Raw genomic sequence first — 22230 nt, forward strand, 5'->3', positions numbered from 1 at the left:
AACTGAGAATAAATAAGGAAAATAACAACACTGAATCTCTGTCTGGAAGCAGGTATAACAACAGGCAGGAGTTAATATCACAGAAAGCGAGCAGGAGTCAAGAAAAGAAGCTCCATGTGTCACCAAGGCTCCCTGCCCTCCTTGCTGTGGACCGCGCATGCTGACCCCACAATGGCGACACTTGATGTTTTTTTCATGTCTGTGATATATTCCACAGATAAAGACACTGAAACTATAGTGAAAGGTGTAATGTTGCTGGATACGACTATCAACAGATCACTTTCACTGTCTGTGTGGCTGTTCTAACCTGTTAACATGGGCGCTGAAATGAAAAGCAAGAGGTTCGGTGACGCACACGTGCCATTCCTGCAGGCAGTGTGTCCCAGGCCTTAAAGCACCGAGTAATAAAAAGCCGAGAGTTAAAACTACTGCTAGCACTCAAGCTGCACTCAGACACTTGTCATTACTGTTGTCTTGTGTAATTTGGCCCACTTAGCTCGACACCACTTACAGTAAGAGACACCGTTGGTTTCTGTGATTGTACAACAGTCCGGATATAACCTGCTTTGTAACAATAGCCGCTGACCGACCCTTCATTAAGTACATTCCAAACATATGTGTGTTTGTGTGTGTAGGTTTAAGTGATTAACTATGTGTGAAGTGATTCCCAGTGACAGAAATAGTGGTGTTGATGACATACAACCTAAGCCTGTCTGCCTAACACATGTAGTCTCCACGAGGATAAAGCAAAAAAAAAAAAAAGGTCTACACATGTTTTTCTTTCCGTCTCTAAACAACATTCAAGCCAATAAATCAGAAATTTGCTTTTATTTCAATTTGGCGTTTCTGTTCTTCCCAACTGAGTCCTCAAATTCTCTAAAATGTTTATAAGTTGACAGCAAGCAGTACGTTTACTTTGATGCCAAAAAGACAAACCACGATTGGCTGTTGGATCACTGCTGAAAGTTTAGAAAATCCAAACTATATAAAAACAAAACATCATCTTCACCACATCTTCTTAGTCTGACTCTGCTTCAATGTGAAACTTGGCATGCAGTCTTTAATCTGTGAAAACAGAGTCGTCATACGGTCTTCCTCCATCTGCCATGGATAGAAAATTTCCCCCTTTTTATTATGAAGAATATCATTTTTTCACGCAATGGGCAGATACATCTTTTGTGTTGTGAAACTTACAATATTCATGACAGCCAGGATGTACTGCTCGATGTCCCTGCGACCATGGTAACCCACCATTATCTTGTCGGCTACCACCAGCGTCTCCACGTAGCGCTCCCGGCTCACTGAGCGCTTCAGCGGCAGCTGGCCGCGGCCGACGTGATGAGGAGGCGTCTTCAGAGTCCGCTGCCACCATGACGCCCCCTTCATCGGCTTCTCATCTGAGGCAGAGGAGACACAATAGCACATGCAGTAAGAAGAAACCCACAACAGACAGTTCATCCCATTATTTATTCAAAACATAAGTATTCAATCACATTTTGCATTTGCTCTCAAGAGAATAATGATGATCAACTAAAGCACTTTGCCAAGCAGACAGAATGATGTCTGAACACCCTGTCCACGAAAATAGAGAAGGATGAATGCAATGCATTACAAAGTTGGATGTTTAAAAAAAAAAAAACTTTTATTTGTCAAAAGATGAACTCTTTTTCAGCAACGCCCTGTACCACAGACTCGGTCACACCCAATCACAACTGGGAACTCAGACACGACCACAATCCTCTGCTATGCAAATCAGCCTGGGGTAGTTAAAGTTTACTCTTCCAGCCTGGACCTTACTGCTGCTACTAAAAAAGACCAGAATATCTCCTTCTCTTACCAATGACTCCACAAGATTGGCCCTTGTACTGATGGCGGAGGGATGACCGCTTGTAAACCACATGGGGGCGCCCCTCTGCTCTCTCCTCCCTCTCTGTCCTGGTCTGGTTATCTGGTGAGACAAGGGGTTCAATCAGGTACTCCTCTCCCCCTGCAACAATCACCCCCTGCTGCAGAGAGACAGATACGTAGAATAGAAAATAGAATAAAATAGAATAACAGGGATAGTTGCCATCATGATACACATATCACAAACTTTACAGTGCAAATCTTTACTCATTATCCCACTGATGTTTACTGCCAAATATGGATAGTAAAGGGTAATACAGCTGTTAATACAGATATTTCCATCAATGAAAGGACTATACTCTTAATACTGAAAGAAGAATGGGCAACAAAGCAGCAGGGTAAGTTAAGGTGAGGAAGAGGAGAAGCCGAGGCCCCCTGTGGGATCCTGGTGCTCAGAAAACTGACAGCTGCAGCAGAGGAGGAGACTTCTAATGCAGCAGATCTTGAGCTCAGTATTTAGTGTTGTTGCAGTTGTTGCCCTCCGTTTATGATTATTGCTTATCTTGTTTATTTGAGAGGCAGCACTTGTCTGTATTGATCAGGGAGTGTTACGTTTGATAAAAGAAGATTTTTCATTCACATTTGGATTACCTGCAAGGTGCGACAAGATTCTAGTTTTGACAAAAAGCTTTTTTTTTCTGCAGGGCCTTACCTCTGATTTTTTTCCCCCGCAACAACTAAGAAACAAAAATAACAAATAATACAAACACCTATGAAGAAATATCGAATAACAGTCCAGCGCCTGACTTCAATGGTAAACTCTGTGGCATCATGCACCTGCTTGAAGCTAAGGATGCACCAAACCACTAGTATCTGCCGATACTGATCTGATACCACTGCTCTCTTCTGACTGAATGTGAGATCTACATTCCTCACTACGCCATCATTTTTATGTAAAGTAACATGAGGCCAGGGATTCCTGTGGCGCTAAAAAGTGTGAATGAAAGAATGTGACTGATAGTGGAAACACTGTGATAGTGGAAACACTGAATTATCTAATGACTTTGACAAATTACTGTATTTAATTTAACTGATACTCAGTCCACTTAATTGAAGTCAGTATCGGTGCTGATACCGATCCGGGGAATCAGATCAGTACATCCCAACTTGAAGCAAAGATGTGCTGATGAACACAATGATGAAGAAAAACAGAGAGCAGCTAAAGAGCTTCATTTGGATCATTTGAGAAGTGAGTGACTGAACTTAACATTGTAGACAGTTACATCATTTGATGATGTTTGATTATTAACTAAGAACATAAAAACATGTAACTAACAACGTCTAATAACTGTAAAAACAAAAAAATTGTAATAGACTGCTATGCCCTAGTGAGTAATAAACTATAAACTATATATAATGTAATTAGATTTAACAGGAGAAGCCGGGGCAGAACTGATCATTTGAATTTTAAAATTGAAATAATATTAATATCATCTTTATCTGGTTTTCTCTTCAAACCTCCAAACCATTTTATTACCACCAATTATTATTCTTTTATAAAAAAAATCAGTTTTACTGTAACATTTTAATTAAATATTTAGGTTACCTTGTTCTAACAGTTATTGAATATTAGCAGCAAGTTAGTAAGATATATGAAATTCAATTCTTTGGCATAAATGTTGACATACAGGTACGATGTTACGTCACCTATCATTATTACTCAGTGTAAGTTTCTTATATCTTATAAGTATTAGAGATGACTTAATCATCATTATATCGCTCTTTGGTCACACTGTCCCACTACAAACACTGTCCCCCTCATAGGGTCCTTTGTTGGTGAACTGTGGACCCACACTACACACACACATACATACACACACACACACACACACACACACACACAGACAAACACACGTGAGAGCATGAAAGAGGGAAAGAGAGCGAGAAAAATGAGAGGGTGAGACAGAGAGCGATACACTAACATTCACTTTGATTCCACTCAGATGTGTTGGAGCCGGTCAGAACGAGTGTCTCCCCTCGACTCACCGCGGCAGCTTTCAAAGAGCATCTAATCCCATAATAAAGTTAGTAATGCTCCCCTGGACACACCGCCCGCTCGCTGTTGAATGTGTTCATGCTGGTCTGACCAACAGTAATTACGTGTGCGGCTTATTAACGCTTTGTGAACACATCTAATCCTCAACTGTGTATACAACTGTTATTGTGAGGCCTGCTGTTTGCAGTGAGAGGGTACACAGATACACTGTGCTATGACTGCAGGAAAAAAAAACAAAATGATGCACCGCAATTCAGAATATCCACTCAAGTGATTCGGTGGCGGGGTTTAACTCTGATCTCTTAGTGTGGGGCATCAACAAGCAGATGCCAGTCCTCTGTGGTGGTGTGCTGAGTTGACTTCATGAGAATAGGAAGCAGATGAAATGGAACTGATGCTTTACAAAGTGATAAACAAACCCGCTTTGGAAAGCTCTTAAAATTTCCAGAAGGTTAAAACCAGGTTCTTATTTTTGCCTTCTGTAACCTGCCTTGTTGACTACAGCTTGAGTTAATAATCTCCTACATTTCCCAGACTGCCTTTGAACACAAGAGAACATGCCAGAACAAGCTGCATTCAGGTAGACGTTAAAGACCTTGGTGTGCTTCAAACGAAGTACTCGTTGGTGTCTGAAACTCCCTCTCTCACATCTTTTTCCTCTGCCAGAATTGGGAGGTGGGGGGGCCGCATCCTGCAATTTTCATAACTTCTCGAAACCGATAATCCGACCAGCACACCCATTTAGATGAGAGATAGGCGAGGTGTGACTGAAATAAGCAGGGTTTGAACTTCCTTCACTAGCTCTCTTATTTTCCTTCTTCAAATAACTGTACTTCCATCAGTTTTTCATGTGACACAGCTGAGCGCAACACCATGAATGGAGAGACTGTCCCAAAATATGCGTTGTTATTATTATTTGTACAATCTATTGCGCCTCGCCCCTCTTTCTAAATACAGCCTTGAATACAAATGTGACCTTTCAGAACAGGCTCAAGCTTTTAGATGTGGTTGGTTCTTTTAGCTGCATTCTAGTCTATTAATGCTACTGTTGGTGGAGAACATTAGCAGCCCTCGTTCTTCTACAGCTGATGCATCCCTAAATTATTGTTAAAGGAATAGTTTAAGATTTTGGGAAATACACTCATTTGCTTTCTTTCCAAGAGTTCAATGAGAAAATCAGTACCAATTTCATGTCTGTATGGTAAAGTAGCCAGTTAGATGATCTTTGCTGTGACTTGAGTCTCGAGTTTTGCATCACAACTCCTCCTTCAGGCTTCATGGTGGGAACCACACATGTAGATACCATCCGTTCACCTTCTCTGGGGCTCACAAAAACATGGTGGTCGGAACCAAAAATCTTGGACTCATCAGACCAAAGTACAGATTTCCACTGGTCTAATGTCGATTCACTGTGTTTCTTGGCCCAAGTAATTCTCTTCTTCTCATTGGTCTCCCTCAGTAGTGGTTTCTTTGCAGCAATTCGACCATAAAGGTCTGATTCACACAGTTTCCTCCAAACAGTTGATGTTGAGATGTGTCTGCTACTTGAACTCTGGGAAGCATTGATGTGGGCTCTAATCTGAGGTGCCGTTAATTGGCATTTTCTGAGGCTGGTAACTCTAATGAACTTATCCTCCGCAGCAGAGGTAACTCTTCCTTTCGTGCGAATATGCGAGCGAGATACAAACAAGATACAACGTGTTAATTTGTGAGCTTCAGAGGTGCTGGTACATGGATTTTTTTAACATTTGGACCGAGCCAAGCTAGCTGTTTCCCACTGCTTCTGGTCTTTATGCTAAGCTACGCTAACTGTCTCCTGGCTGTAGCTTTACATTGAATGGACAGATATGAGAGTGCATTCAATCTTCTCATGTAACTCTTGGCAATAAATCGAATATGCACATTTCCCAAAATGTCAAACTATTCCTTTAAGCGCAGGTGCACATTTTTAACAAGAATACCACACATCTTTTCTTTGAGAAATTTAGTTCCAGGTCATTTCAGTTTCTGAGGACCACACCTGTGGACTTGGCCAAAGATGAAGGCCGGCTTTAGGACTCAAGGTTTGTTAAAATTTCATGCTTTGATGTTGGAATCAAGCATTTCTGACCCATTAGTCGCTGAGCCAGCACTGCTGCTGCTGCTGCTGACCTCACTCAGTGTATTAGCAGTGGATTAGACTTGAAGTCTTACCAGGCCGTTACAGTTGCTGAGGGCCACTTTGCTGGAGTGCGGCTGGTCTTGGAGGTGTCCTACATAATGGCAGTGGGGAGAGTAAGGGTGACTCCAGGCTAATCGACCTCTCTTCCAGTACTCCACCCTGAACTGCCGGGACAGCAGACCTCCCTGCAGCGTCAGGTTCAGCAGGAAGTTGTTACGTGATGTGGACAGCTGGTAGAAGAGCTAAGAGATAGAGAAAAAGAGAGAGTTCAGTTTATAAATGCTGTTGGTTCAGAAAGTTAAAGGACAGGTTCACAGTTTTTCAAGTCTGTCTTAAAACAATAGTCAGGTGCCCATATGAATATTGAAATACCATGTAAGTGATGGGGGGCAAAATCCACAAGCCTCCTTCTGTGCAAAAAGCTATCTGAAGCTAATATGAATCTTCAACCGTCGAAATGAGTCAAATCAAAAGTAAAATCAAGCAGTTATCTTTCAACATTAGTCTTCTTAGTGCCAAGGTCCCTCTTTTTGATACTATACTTCCACCGCAGCTCAACAGGGAAACACTGTCTGAGGAAACACAAAGAGGGAATTTGATGCTAAAAAGACTGTAAATGTGGCAGATATCCACTTGATATGATTAACTCAGACTGCTGAAGCCTCATATGAGCTTCAGATAAACTTTTAAATGCGTTTTTGCACAAAATGACGGTGAATGATGATGATGTGGATTTTGGCCCCCATCGATTACATTGAAAGCGCATTTGAAGGGGATCTTTTCATAGCCAGTATGAACAGGAGGAATGATTACAGCAAGGAAAACCTCTTTCAGTGTTCGTATAAGGGACACCTGACTGTTGTTTTAAGACAGACTTGAAAAATTGTGAACCGTCCTTTCAGTAGATTCAAGAGTAATTTACACATGTGTATAAAAGACAAAAAGTGAAACTATTTCAAAAAGCATAATACAGAGTCTGGCGGCTTGTCTTCAGTGCTGCGTCTTCTTCTGTGGTGGTGTTGAGACGTTGCTGTGTCCAGCGTCTCGCCATCGGGTCCTACACGTACTGGGATGGCAATCTCATACTGGCCTAGACTGGACAGGAAGGCAGCTAGAGAGGGAGAAATAAAGAAGGCATAAAACAAAACAAAATCAGAGTTTAACTTAATAAGGCCAGAATTCAGCTTAATCTAATTGACTCTAATTAAAAACAGTTGAGGATTTGAGACTTGCTTATTTTGAACAGCGCTATGGGGCTTTTTTGTTGAGAGAATAACCCAGTTGGCAAAAAGAAACTTGCAGACTTTTTGGCCCATTGCTGACAAGGCAGCTCCACTCCAAGTGCCCCCCTCATGTATGAGGCCAAAGGGATGTTGCCATGGTTACCCTGAAACTGTATACTTCCTGTCTGTCCCAGTCTGTGCTGGGGCCTGGTGGAGATTTATTGTCCAAACACACACACAGCTTCAAATAGCCAACGTCAGCTAACTAACGGGGAAGGGTCACCAGCAAATGAGCCCAGTTTTCATCAAACCTTTGGCCTCAGTTAGTAGAGAAGCAGCCCCTTCCCACACAGAGTAAATACCTAGAGATCAGAGTTCCCTGGTACAGGCTTGGAGAGCTCTGTACCGGGAAAAAAAACACTCTGTAGGCAAGGGATAGGTTTGGCTTGGATAAACAACAAGCACAATTACAAACGCTGCCTTCAAATGGAACTCGTGAGGTTGTACTGTATTTTCGACATGGGAAGCTGAGTACAAAATATGCACGGCGTTCAGACGGTTTAAGTCATGAGAAGACAGTTGTTTGGCGGCTTAACAACAGAAATGAATGGTGCCTTGATCCTTTTCCAAAAATAGTGAATGGGTTAGCATTTTTTTTTTTGCATTTTAATATCATGTCTAATTTTCTTCCCTCACTATGTAGAGGTGCACAGCTCTGCAGCGAGTTAAACGCACTTTCCAGTAAAGGTTCAGGAAGGTGGAATGGCCTGTGTTTGGCCACTGATATTTGTTACAAATTGAAAAAAGATGCAATACAAGTGAACAAGACTTTGACTCAAGGTTTTGTTTGTTTGTTCTTGCTTTTTTTCATTACCTGACCCCCACACCTACCTGCACATGTGCTCCCAATTCACTTATCAGCTCCCCGTTCTTGCCCGTAAGCCATACTACTCAATGAGATCATCTCCCAGCCATACTTTTGTTTGATTATCCTGCCTGCCTTGTTTTTGGGCCCTTGTCTGCCTCTTCTTGCTTTTACCTTACTTATTCTGTCTGGTAATATTGTGTCTGAGTCCTCACCTTGTTTCACTGAGTCATTTACTGTTACATAAAATTAGTACGGTAACAAAAAACAACTGGATTCATAAATTCACTATCAAATGTCAATAGCGGTATTGGTTTACAAAATCCTGTACTGGTCTGGCAATATAGTCAGAGTTCACAAGAAAAATAAAACATTAGCAATAGCTACACAATAAATAAGCTTAAGTGACCTAAAATGTCGCATTAACTAGCAGCTTATTAGCTTCAGACAGACTATCTGCAGGTTGGTGGGGTGTATAATCTTGTTTCAGTGCTTACTTTTTTGTTTTTTGGCTAAAAACAGACGCCTTTCACATTACATTTATTTGGTCCATTCAGAAAACTAATGAGTAGAGAGCAAAACATCTGATGACAACTTTTTGGAAAACATTGGGCTGACATTTTTTAAAATGTGTGTAGGTCAGATCTCAACTTGTGAGCTCAATCTAGTTGAAACATTTCACTTGCACAGTATTGAAATCATATCAGTGGGTGACTCAAATTCTCTCAAATGGACAAAAGAAAAGGCACCAACACCCCATCAGCTCTGTTCCTCACACTCTGTTTCCCACAACACATTAATCCTGTTCTCACAAACCACAGCAAGTAACCAGGCAGGTGGTATTACCATAACATTTAAAGCACAGGAAAAGCTCCTGTAGAGAATGAAGGGAGGGTGTTAATAAAGTAGATATAACTAAGCTCCATGGAAGAAATTAATGAGACCTCACACAGAATAAACTCTACACTAATGAAAATAGGAAAACAAATTAGTCCGTCTTTTGAACTAAAGGTTTGAGCGGAAAAAAAAAAACCCCACTTAAGCCTCTTCACAGGATTTCCAACCAATCCCTCTCGCTCCCACAGAAAATCTGTCTGTTCTAATCCACAGGGGAACGAAGACACATGTAGATCTAGTGAACTTTCCTAATCTTAAGAAATTAAAAACTGTAAATTAAGCCACCTTTTAGAAGATGTTAACTCCAAACAAGCTTTATAAAACACCTTTAACAGTTAAAGAAAAATATACTGTATAATCCACTTGAGGCAGTAGGAACTAAAAGTAGATCAAATCATTATCGTGTCCGTGTTTCTTTGATAGCTGATTGTTTCCTACAGCAAGAGATACAGACCAGATGTTGGAACATTAGACTTCAGAACAACAGTGTTGGTGTTGTTGTTTACAGAGCAAAACCACAATATGTAAAACAGCGTCTTAATCACATTCTGACAATTAGGGTTTACTAGAGGACAAGACGCTTACGTACATGGATAAACGCAGTGATAATAGCCTCTCTTGTTATGATCATATATAAAATATTTCATTCCACAGAGATGATAACCTACACACCACATCACAGCAAACCAGATGCCAAACCTGTTGTAGTGAGCCGTCTAGTTTAAAGACTCGGAGAAGATGGATGAGGGAAGCTTTTAGAGGTTTTACGACTGGATTTATCAAAATACTTGTTTCTCTGTTACATGTTACTCCAACTCTTAATTTATTTCTTGATCAAATCCTTCCTTCCTTCCTTCCCCTGGAGGAGTTCAGTCAGACAACTCTAGTTTGAAATGTTTCCCGCTCTCCGCAGATATGTTTGCACAGAGATACAAGGGAGTGATGAGTAAATGTTCCCCCCTTGCCGAAGGCTGCAGGTGGATGCTGGGGTGATGGTGGGGCTGAATGAGCGGGCAGCGATACTGTGATTCAGAGCAGCAGCAGCATTGGCATAGCAGAGGGAGAGATGGGAAATTTTGCAGCTTAAATAGACTGCCTAATTGGGAGGGTGCATTTGGTAGATGGTAGATGTCACGTGTGTATGTATCTCAAGCTGACTGTCTGAACTAGCTTGCAGGTTTTGCTCCATTTGTCATCGGAAAACAAAAAATTGTGGACATACTTTCTATGGTTTTTGGTTATCTTTTATCTTGTATTTAGAAAATGCAAAAAAGAGTAGATGTTTTGTTACAAGAAATATTGTTTAATGGACTTTTTTGTAAAGACATACAGTACATTTGGCTTATTGTATATAACTGAAGTGCTGGTTTTTTTGTCTGTTTGTGGCCTGGATGGATGAAATGTGCGGACTGCATTGTTTGTAGTATCTACAGTTTGATGAAATGGAAAATAATAATAAGTAAGTATATAAGTAAGTATATTAAATGACTGCTACATGTAATCCATTACTTTCTGAACCTGTTTAGGATCTTGCAGTAATTCAGGGACAGTCACCTGATAAACCTGGTGGGCCACTGCAGAAAACAATCCCGAAAAAATACAATATATCTGTTAATCATTTACATCACATCCCATCGCTTGTTCTATCCTACCTCCCATTTACACCTGCACACAATTATGCCCATTCTGTCTTCTCTAATCACCCCTGACAGTATAAACGAGAGCACATTTCTAACAAACTGAGCCCGTTTCAACTAGAGCAGGAATGATTTATCGATTAGTCAATCGAGAGAAAACTAGTCGGCAACAATTTTAACAATCGATTCATCTTGTCTGTGATTTTTCAAACAAAAAAACACCACAAATCCTCTGGTTCCAGTTCTTCAAATGTGAGGATTTTCTGCTTTTCTCTGTTTTATATCATTATAAACTAAATATCTTTGGGTTTTGGACTGTTGGTCCAAATGCAAATATATGCTCATTGACTGATTCAGCTTTTCAAAATGTTGAGTAGACATCAAAGCAAAACGCAAACAGAGACTGACGGTGGAAACATGTTTGCTAAATTTAACACTGGACACTCCCTGGCCAACAAGGTCACATACAGAAGCCTTTGTGCTGATAAATACACCCATCCACCCAAGAGCAGGGCATCTCCCTGGTTTCTGTTATCGCCAAATGAAAATAGTGGGAGGAAATACTCTGGATGGAAAAGTGTCCCTCCCTCCATCCGAGATCCACTTTCACAGCACCTCAGACTAAATGCTGCTCTGCCTCTTTTGAAACTGTTATAACAAGAGAGGGGGGGGGGGGATCTGTCACAATTCACAATAAACTATGAGAGTGAAACATGCTGGAAGGAGTGCTCACCTTTAGATAATAATCCCATTAGAGGACATGACACTTGCTGTAGCTCTTCAGAAGAAAGGAACATTTATAAAGACAGTCACTAACAGCTGCTACCTCACTCTCACTTTGTCTATCCGTCTGTCTTTCTCTGCTCCTCCTGTCTGCACTCTGGGTGGCACATACTGGGACGTGATATATGACTGAATGTACTGCATATGTCCAAATACGCGTGTACTTTTCGTCAAGAGCTGTTTTTCTTCTTTTCTTACTGCTGCAGTGTTATTTTCGTTTCGACAATAGTGTGCCTCCAACTTTGTGGCAACAGTTTGGGAAAGGCCCTTTCCTGTTTCAGCATAACAATGCCACAAGTGCACAAAGCCAAGTCCATAAAGATATTTTCTTTTTTTTTTGCCAGTTAAGTGTGGAAGAATTTGACTGGCCTGCACAGAGCTCTGACATCAATCTCAATGCCCTATCTTACGGTTGCTCTGAAATACATCATCATATATGGTGGGTGTAACGTTCAGTGCGTCCACGTACTTTTCGTCATGCAGTGAACGTGGATATAGGAACGATGCAGGAGGCCTTCCAACCCTTGTTACAGGAACAAGAAGAGACTGAATTGCTCTCTATCCATCCCAACTGAGATGAATGACTGATGAAGAGTTATATGTTATATGAAATAAACTATGAATTAAACTGTAAATGTGTATAAATGGTGTATATTCCGAAGTAGAAATGACTCAACGCCGTGACCATGCTCACTTACTTAATTTGTGGGCTCTTTCAAAGCAGAACAAGACAAAAACACAAATGCTTTAAAAAGTTCAAACCTCTAGCTGCAGCCTGTCTGCATATTTGTCCTCTCACTCTTTCTACATAAACACACAGACACTAGCAAAATATACTGCACACAGCTGGACACCAAGTGACCCGGCAAACACAGGAGAGACATTTTTATGTTTCTAGTAATTTTCCCATTATTTCATTTGCTGTTGGAAGAGTTTTAATCAAAAATGACTTAAAGGGGTTATCATCTGTGTTAAGTTATCAGCCAAGGCCTGGACATGAGTCAAGTGCAAAGGGGAGAGAAAAAGAAAAAGAAAAAGAAAGAGGGAGAGCGAGTGTCAAAAAAAAAAGAGTTTAAGGTTTAGGACAAATGTGTTGTATGTTGCTTATGACAGAATCAAATCAAATCAAATCACAGTTTCTGCTACACATTTACAATATCGTTGCAATCAATGTTGGTCTTTTCTGTTTCCTCCTTAACGTTGCGCATTCAATTAGGTAACAGCACCCGCTCCAACAGAGCTGTGCGTGTTATGGGGCATAAATATACTAAACTCTACACAGAGATGATGCAGTAGACAGAAGAAAAATATGACAAACCTGGTTTTGTGCTGAATAAGACACAAAAAATCTGATTTTCTGACCTTTTCGTTGCTGTTTTGAAAATGAGAAACATCTAATTTACCCTGATGACTTCTTGTTAACACTTTTTGGCCACATTGGGGAAACGAAGCGAATTAAAAACACAGTATTGATTAACTATTTCCTTGTAAAGATATTATGGTGAATATTAGCAAACCTATTGACACATCCATCAAACACGGAGCAACATTAGCATTCATTTAGAGTTGTGCATCTGTCCAACCAACAATTGTCCAGCTCAATATTCAATCTCATTTTAGCTCGGTTCTTAATTTCTACCAACTCCTGAGGTCTCAAGATAGTCTCTGCACATCCAAAACAATGATATCAGGTGCTTAGGCAAAAAGGCATCAACTCCTGAGGAAAAATATCTCGATCTTTAGCTGCTAAATGCTCCACAATGTTCACCAGCTACTCGCTAACTTTGTCTATTTGCCGTTTGGTGCTGACAGGTACCGTACAGTGGGTTTAAAAGTGCTTTTTTTGCTGAGAGCTGTTGCCTGCTGAGGCTGAAAACTACGCTGACGAGAGGGGAGTTTGAAATCAAAACAAAGGCCCAAAAGACACTAAAACCAAAATAATTAACCTATAACTAACTAACTAACCTAATAAGTAACCTAAATAATTCTCTGTGAGTTAATAACTACAAACGACCTCTTTCACATTACACATTCGATCCATTGTTAATAAAAAAATATTGATTAGTGCAGCTTTAAAAACCGAACTGTGTGTACCTGTCCATAAGATGACTATGGAGAAGGGAGCCATGTCAGGGTTCGAGGGGTGGGTTTCTTAAAGGAAGCAGGGTGGCAGACTACTGGAGACGGATAACTGTGAGGGTTCAGAGGTTAAGTTTAGGATATACACAATCACAGCCTTGTTCAGGGTGACGAGACACGGACACTCAGGGAATTTATGTCTTTGCCTTTAGGGGATTTCAGTAACTCTAGCTTCAGTGTGTATGTGAGAGAGACGGAGAGAGGCCGAGAATCTGTGCGGTGAGAGGTGAGGAGGGCGGGCACGTGGATGTGCCACAGCCACATGATTGGTGGAAGCAGAGTTCAAGTTCAGCAGTCGAGACCTGCAGGCCTGGAGTGTGCCTCCGCCGTCAGACAGCCGGGTCAGGCCTGAGTCATTTGCTACGGCCCATTTGCCTCAACTCTTTCTCATCTGAGAACCACGCACATGAATTATAAATAAAACAATTACAGTGTACTGTAATGGTTTAGGTTGCAGATGGTGATCGTTAAATTACAATAAAACTGAAATTAAATAGAAATTAAAAAAGTATTTATTCTGAACTTCTAAATATGGGTAGCATTGAGAGCCGAGGTTGTTTTTTTTGTTTTTTTTACCAAAATGAAAAACAGATTTCACTCTCGACCATAAAATATATTAAAGTAACTCACAGTATAAAGTCAACATCACAGACAATAAACCAATCATGATTTCCCACTATTTTTAAAGACCTTAAACAATAAAGTCTCTGCTTTTAATAGTGTGTTCAAAACGCAGGTGTCTCCTGACTGACACAGGGGTAAACCTGCAGTTTTTGTTGGTCTCAGTAGGTAAACTCCATAGACTGTATGTAAATATACATATATTTATTATTTATATACAGTCTATGATCAATTTTCATAATCCAACTTAGTCTGCTCCGGACTATGGAAACAAACAGTCTGATACTTTGGTGGGAAAGGGTAAACATATGTTTCTATAACAACTGTAGGACCACTATAACTAACCGCTAACATTAGACAGCCATGAAGATGCACTAGTTGTGGTCACAGTAGCTCTCAGAGCATCTTTGTATTTTCTCTGTCCTGTGCTGTTTACTCACAGACATTTTGTTCTCAGGAGTCAGGATGCAATAAAGACTTAAGACTATAGGAGGTTAAAAAAAAGCTCTCAGAGCTACTGAGTTAACTGTCAGTTAGCTCTGTCGCTAACAGGACAATAAAACCATAAGACGTATTTGTACAAGCAGTCCTGTCTCATAATAACTGCCTGTAAATCATTCCTTTTTGAGGAACAGTTAATACTGCGACAGAGGAGGGTTAAATAAAAATGAAAGGTGCAACACAGCTTATTGTCTGTTAATTAACTGTTAAGTTAATTGTCTGTTATGCTATTATAGCTTACTCTATTTTGGACTCTCCGGCTCTGTTCAATCAAAAGTCAACATTGTAAAAAACGGGTTTTGGCAATCGGTCAATGGTGCAGTTGGTCAATAGTGCAGTTGGTCGATAGCGCAAATTTGCTCATCAAAGTTCACCAAAGTTGAACTTGACGTAAAAATTTGACACTAATTTACTTTACTGTTGTGAGTGAATCCACTGACTGTGATGATTCTAAAAATGAAATGAACTGATTACGCAGCAAGAAGTTCTTGTATGGCTGCTGGTGTTCAGTAGGAATTAAACATTTGAGAACTTCAGCTCCTTTTGTAAAATGAAAAACGTGTGATTCTCAAATTCAGGTATTGAAAAAACACCAGTTTGGTATCAGTAATGGTACCCAAACTCAGGTATCGTATATTGGTATAAAAGAAAATCAAATGTCTTGTTTTGTCTTGTGTGAATGATGAAAACTAGAGCTGCAGTGATAAGTTGATTAATCAATAAGTTGATCAACAGAAAATTAATCAGCAACTATTTTGATAATCGACTAATTGTTTTGAGACATTTTTTTAAGAAAAAATGCTAAAATTCTCTGAATCCAGTTTCTTAAATGTGAATATTTTCTGATTCCTTTAGTCCTGAATGAACTAAACTGAGCGTTTTTGGGTTGAAGATTGTCGGTCGGAACAAAATAAGACATTTGAGGACGTCATCTAATCTAATTGATTAATTGAGAAAGTAATTGACAGATTAATTGATAATGAAAATAATCGTTAGCTACAGCAATAATGACAACCACAGATTCCACAGACTCAGTAAAGAAGTCTTGTATGAACAAGTCCAAATGAGCCCAGGTAGATTATCCAGTGTCAATGTGTGTGTGTGTGTGTGTGTGTGTGTGTGTGTGTGTGTGAAAGTCAGCCTGATGGATGTAACCTCCCTGTCACAGTTGACGATCTGGTTTACGACTAGAAGCTAAATCGTAAATCGCCTCCTCTCACCTTGTGACTGAGCGAACTCATCTCTGTGACCTCCTGCGACCTCGGTGGCAACCATGACGATGATGACAGTGCAGACCAGACCAGTCCTCCATAGCGTTTCCATGGTTACTACAGTAGTAGCTATAGTAACAGAATTCAGTGCAGTAGTCCCCGGGCCTCTGTCCCAACATGTCTCCAGCCCTCTCGGATGCCCCCTCGCCTAGCAGTGGGACAGCTCAGCGCTCTGTTGGGCCATGGCTGCAGGAAGAGTGGACAGTTCAGACAGACATAGCAGCCTCTACAGTGTGTCGGTCAGCGAGTGGTGGTGAATCCTCATAGACGTAGAAAAGGCCTGGATGGATCCTCAAAAGGGGCTCAGCAGCAACGGTAGGTTTAGACTCGTCTCTGTAGCCCTGTAGAGGAGAAATTGTTCAGTGACTTTAAGAGGAAAGGCAGAGAAGGGAGTGAAAGGGAGGGGAGAGACAGATTTAGGCTTCATCTCAAAGAGGAGGGAGGAACAAGGCAGACATAGTGAAACCCAGACTAAGAGAGAGAGAGAGGGAGAGAGAGAGAGAGAGAGAGAGCATGAGATCCCGTTGACCCGTGCAGTTCCCAGTCTAACAAGACACATCTACCCAGTTCATACTCAGTGTCCAGTGAAGGACCGCCCAGTCTTGCATTGTTCTTTCAGCTAATCAATCTTGGCTTTGGCAAAGGGCAAACACCCTGTCTTTCACTCTGATGACCAGAGACAACAGCAGGTCCCAACCTGGGGCCCCTGAGGCCCTGCTCTTTAAGCTGCCTGCCCACCGGAAAGAGTTCAAACACAAAGGAAGCCATTGATCTTGTAAAAAGCTGTGCTTAATGCCCAAACAGGGCTTGAAGTGGGTATTATGTCAGAGGCTCTGGGGGTAAAATGAGCCAATTTGAGAGGAGCAGCAGGTTGCCATCACCGCTACGCTGGCTGACTGTGGCGGTTGGTTGTATGGCTGAGTGACTTGCTGGCTGGCTGCCTGACTGTACAGCTTACTAATTGGCCGGCGCCCTGGCTAGCAGACTGATGGTATGAGTGTCCAGTCCCGGCGTTATGGGCGGGCCAGATTTTTTTTTCTCCAGGATGGCGAAGTCATGACCCGCCCTACTCTGCCTCTGACTGGCTAGTACTCGTTGCCTTTGTTGGTTGGGTTGGTTAGGTTTAGGCACGAGGAGTGAGATTAGTTAAGGTTAGGGTAAGAATATCAGGGTAAGCCAATCAGAGGCAGAGTTAGGAATTTAGGCCTCCCAGGAGAAATCAGCATCAACGCCGTTTTAATGCGCAGGCTTACTGGGGTCTCAAGCCCCGGGCCCAACGACGTGAAAGGGCCCGTGAGGCTCGGGGAAAAACTAAAATGAAATTCACAGTGTGTCTAGTATCTCTGCTGCTCCTAAGCAGAAACCACAGGTTAGATGTTTGTTATGTTGTCAGCAACAGTTGTCGCCTTTACACTTTTAGTTTCACTCTTTTTTATCTTTCGGTCTTCTCCCTCTGTTTCTAAGAAGTTTGATTAATGCTCTGAACTTCAGTTGGTGGCAGTTACTAACCGTCATTCTGAGTTTTTGTCAGCGTGTGACACTAGAAGTTGAAACGGCTAACTGAGGTTAGCATGCCGGCCAGTGTTTCACTTTAAACAGTGCAGGAGAATGTGTCGTGGTTGTCGTGGTTGTTGTGGTGACAGCAGCTGTGACATAAACAGAACATGTAGGTGTCCTCCTAAAAGTCTTGAATTATCGTATGTTCAACACAGTATATATCTGTCTGGCACTTTTTGTATTACATTATGTAAATTAAATGGTGTTGCCAACAAGAAGCATTCACATTTCCTCACTTATTTTTCTGAAATTAATATTTTTAAATGTCTTGCTTGAAATGAGACACTGAATCTTGTTGGCTGTGTGACCACAGTTTACTAAATATGTAGTCACAAACCCCTATTTTAGTGTGTGCACAATGACAAAGCAGGTTAATTGGTTGATTATGGGCCACACCAAACGCCAGCCAGTTATGTTCATCTGGCGCCAGGGCTGTGAGTGTCCATATGAAGCTTGTTTACATGTGAGACAAAATGTAGAGTACTGAAATAATAATGATAATGATAACTGTATTTATAAAGCACCTTTCAAAAACAAAGTGCTTTACAGTAAAACAAGGTGTACAAAAGTAAACAAAATCATAAAACATAAAAACATTAAAAAAAATAAATGTGATAAAATTATAGTTAAAAATTATGTTATAACAAATTACCATCAGTTACGAGTAGAGCTGCAATGATTAATCAATTAATTGCCAACTATTAAATTAATCAGCAGCTATTTTCATAATCAATTAATCGTTTGGAGTCAATTTTTAAGAAAAAAAGTCTGAATTCTCTGATTCCAGCTTCTCAAATGTGAATACTTTCTGGTTTCTTTGATAGTAAATTGAGTATCTTTGAGTTGTAGACTGCTAGTCAGGACAAAAGCAGCCTTAGTTGGGGGAGTTTTAAGAGGGGATTTAAATAAAACATACTGACTTTGCCTGACTCATTTCAGTTAAATATCCCAGTTGAATGAAACAGTACTGCAGCATTTAAGTCAAATGAGCATTGAAAGACAGCTCAGCATCAAAAATGACACCTTGATTACTGATTTGGTCAGGTAAGGAAACCAGACTAGAATTGAGAGTGTAAGAGGTATGTTGATCTCTGATTTGGAGTCATTTAATTGCAGGAAATATTTGGACATCCAGGTCTTAATTTCAGCGAGACACCACATAAGGGACACATCAAGGGTTTATTGGGACATACAGTTGCGTATCATCCACATAGTGCTGCACAGTGCCGGTGAAATTGAGTACAGTTTCCCAATCAGCGCCCGGAGGATGATTGGAGAAAAACTTTATTTTCCACACCACTAATTAGACTGTCCTGTGCTATAAATAAAGCACAAGTTCCTTTTTAATGGAGCGCTATTCCGTTTGAATTCATTTTAACTTCGAGAGCAACACAGAGCGAGTCTGCTTTATAATAACAATGGAAAATGAGTTCCTCAGATCCACAGTACCCATTACAAAAACAGACCAGAGCCAGGATCGGGAGTCACATTTTCATGGGTGCCCTTCTCTTTGACTCGCTTCTTAGTTTCCTGGCTTTGGATTGCAGTGTCAGCTAAAACTCAACCCTCGCTATACTTCTCGCTCTCAGTAAAGTCTGCCCACCCAGTTCCCTCTCTCCCCTCCATCCCTCCCTCAGAGCCGTCTGGGGAGAGAAGAGCGAGCGGAGACGCCACACTGGCCCAGATGGCTGGCGGCTAACCAACTGCAGCCAAAGGTAATCGGAAGCAGATGGGAAACCTTTCGGTGACGAGAGCAGAGGGAACAAGTTGCCTCCTGAAAAGAGGAAACAAAAAAAAACAAACACAAAAAAAACGAGCGCAAAGCCCGAGGGGAATGAAAGAGAGACAGCAGTGTAAGCTGTTCAAGCCAGCTGGGAGAGCCATTCTTGAGTGTTAATACCCTGAACTGAGTGTGGAGGAATGATTGTGAGTGTGTAGATGTGAAAAGAGCCCTAATGTGCCTCTCATTTCCCCGAGTTTCAAACAGCATTGTGAAGGTACAGTAAAGGGAGAGCTTGCTTTAAAAAACACTGAGGGGTCTTTGTACTGTTGCTGCTTCCTTCATACGTGGAACAACTGAAAGTCTTTCTCTCTTCCCCTCCCTCAGGCTTTCTCCCAGTCATTTCCTGCACAAGCCAAACTCCCCTCCATTTTCATTACTTCTGCTCCCGCTCTCGATTTATTGTGGGGTTATTAAACTTGCAGCTTGATATCAAGTGCATTTCATTACCACTAACTCTCATATTGTTTATTTAAACAGGAGAAAGAGGGAGAGATCGGACCCCCCAATGCTGTCCCTCGGTGCTTTTTAAGTAAAGCTGCTTAAAAAGATTTGTGGAGCCTTCAAAAGATCCCCCCACAACAACACGCATGCACTGCTTTCTTGGTAAATTATTGCTCCATTATAAACTGCACAGAAACACAGCTAAATTAAGAATAAGCCGTCTCGCAGAGGTGATGGTGTCGTACATCTTCCGTGGTCTGTTGTGCAAAACTTTCCCTCTGGGCTGTATCACTTTTGCGAAAATAAAAAACGTATGTTTGTCAGCAGGCCAAGCGAGCACATACGCTGACTCTCCACTCGGTGTTTTGCTTGGATGAGAGCCTCTGACAAGCTACGAATATCGACCATATAGCTGCAATCACGGCCAAGAGAGAGAGAGAGAGAGAGAGAGAGAGTGAGAGAGAGAGAGAGAGAGAGAGTGGACCCGAGCTGCAGACAGGCCACACAATTTCCAATGCAATCACAATTTGCAAAAGAGGAAAGAAGGGGAGAAGAAAGGGGTCGTTGTTATAACAAGAGAGAGAAAAGTTGGACCGCTCAGGATAATTAGGTGGGAATTTAAGGGTGGGCCAAATTTGCAATGTAATCAAGCCAGTGGACCCAGAAGCGTTTTGACACGTCATTTTTTCATCCTGTCATCTACTAGTGAACAGTGACTGGTGCTTTTCATATGGTGTAAAGGATGTACAGTGAAAAAAAGACTAACTATGCTGTCCTTGTCTTTAACTGTTGCCAGGGAGAGTGGAGCTATCCGAAAACTAGCACACTAATCAAAGCCATATGACCGGCTCAAAGTAAAGTCTGTGTGGAGCGAACAGATGCTAAGTGTCCCTCAGCTTAGCTTCAAGTCTAGCTCTCCCCCACTCTTTTTCTTTCTCTCTCACTCACTCACACACACACACACACACACACACATACACACACTGTCTCCACTTTGATCAGAGAGTAGCTCATGAATCAGCTTTAGGTTCAGTTTATTATTTCATTAAACTGGCAGTGCGGCTTCTCTTTTCTAATAAGACCATGAGGCTGTGGGATCAAATGGCCCGTAAGACGAATGTCACACATCAGATGCAGTGTTTCAGACTGCTTCAGCAGCAATTATTTCCTCATAACTGCCTTAAAAAAAGATGTCTGGATTCAAACAGATCTCCACATGAAACCCTGAACAGGTGATAGAAATAATACAAAGCACTGGAGGAGGGGGGTGGGGTAGGGGTGGTGGGGTGGGGTGGGGTGGGGGGTATATCTCAGACTAAACTCTCTCTGTCTGGTGTAAAGACAGAGAAAAGAGAGGCAGGCATTCCTTTCTCAATTTCCCCAAATAAACAGCGTGCAGATGAAAAGTGGGAACATAAACAGGCCGGAGAACCTCGGATGTGCTCCCCTCACTCTCAAAATGTGCCTCTCGAGTCTGAAACAATATTTAGTGAGAGAGAGAGCTGACTCGACATGAAGTGAGTCAGCCAGCAGCGTTGGGAGCAGAGCGCGGATGGCACTGGAAGGTTTTCTCCGTTATCAAATTCAATGCTGTGTCGTTTTTTTTTTAAATCTTTGTTAAGGATGCCAACAGTCGAAAACGCTCAGTTTACTACCACAGAAGACAATCCTTACATGTCAGATGCTAGAACCATAAATGTTTGGCATTTTTGCTTGAAATGAAATTACTCAGCTTTTTTTTTAAATAGCTGCCAATTAATTTACTGTAGATTGACTAATCAATGAATCAACTAATCGTTTAAGTCCTATTCTTCTTTATCTATGAGTCTTTATCTATCAAGCTTACATAGAACTGCAACGATTAGTCAATGAATCAATAAGTCGATCAACAGTATTAACTGGCAACTATTTTGATAATCAATTAACTGTTTTAGTCATTTTATAATAAAAAATGCCAAAGATTTGCTGGTTTCAGCTTCTCATATGTGATGATTTGATGCTTTTCTTTGTCAAACATGACGGTAAACTGAAGATGTTTGAATTTTGGACTGTTGATCAGACAAAAAAGACATCTGAAGACATCACCTTTGACTCTGGGAAATTATAATGGCCATGTTTTACTATTTTCTGACATTCTATAGATGTCGAATAACGATTAATCAAAAAATAATCAGCAGATTAATCGATAATGAAAATAATCGTTAGTTACAGCCTTAAGCTTATAGAGAGTAGTGTAGTTTTTACATAGCATTGATGTAGTGCAAAGGAAGGTTTGTAAATGAGTGCGTGTTGCAGAACAGTCCTGAGTTGATGTGTTGTATCAGGAGAGAAAAGTTGTGCATGTATGTGTGAGTAGTTTGACTGATGGTAAAAATCCAAAAACAAGAGAAACTAATGATATGTCTGCTGGCAACATATTCAAGCTACAAATGTATCTCTGGATAATCAGA

At 41.1% G+C, this 22230-nt stretch overlaps 1 protein-coding gene across 5 annotated transcripts in view; it reads right to left on the reverse strand.

Moving 5' to 3' along the window:
• adamts10 (ADAM metallopeptidase with thrombospondin type 1 motif, 10) overlaps positions 1 to 22230 on the reverse strand; it is a 60014-nt gene that overhangs the window by 36513 nt on the left and 1271 nt on the right. For 2 of the 5 annotated variants that reach the window (XM_044362361.1, XM_044362362.1), the window contains exons 2-6: positions 15949 to 16340; positions 7034 to 7173; positions 6095 to 6304; positions 1838 to 2006; positions 1195 to 1397 (exon numbers count right to left, since the gene is read on the reverse strand). In XM_044362361.1, coding sequence (XP_044218296.1) covers positions 1195 to 1397; positions 1838 to 2006; positions 6095 to 6304; positions 7034 to 7173; positions 15949 to 16051 — 825 coding nt within the window. In that variant the 5' untranslated portion in view covers positions 16052 to 16340. Of the gene's footprint in view, positions 1 to 1194; positions 1398 to 1837; positions 2007 to 6094; positions 6305 to 7033; positions 7174 to 15948; positions 16341 to 22230 lie in introns of those variants that run through there. The other 3 variants (XM_044362365.1, XM_044362364.1, XM_044362363.1) reach the window with 2 other exon arrangements.

The sequence above is a fragment of the Thunnus albacares genome, chromosome 9 (genome assembly GCF_914725855.1).
Source record: "Thunnus albacares chromosome 9, fThuAlb1.1, whole genome shotgun sequence".
In the NCBI taxonomy this organism is placed as follows: domain Eukaryota; kingdom Metazoa; phylum Chordata; class Actinopteri; order Scombriformes; family Scombridae; genus Thunnus; species Thunnus albacares.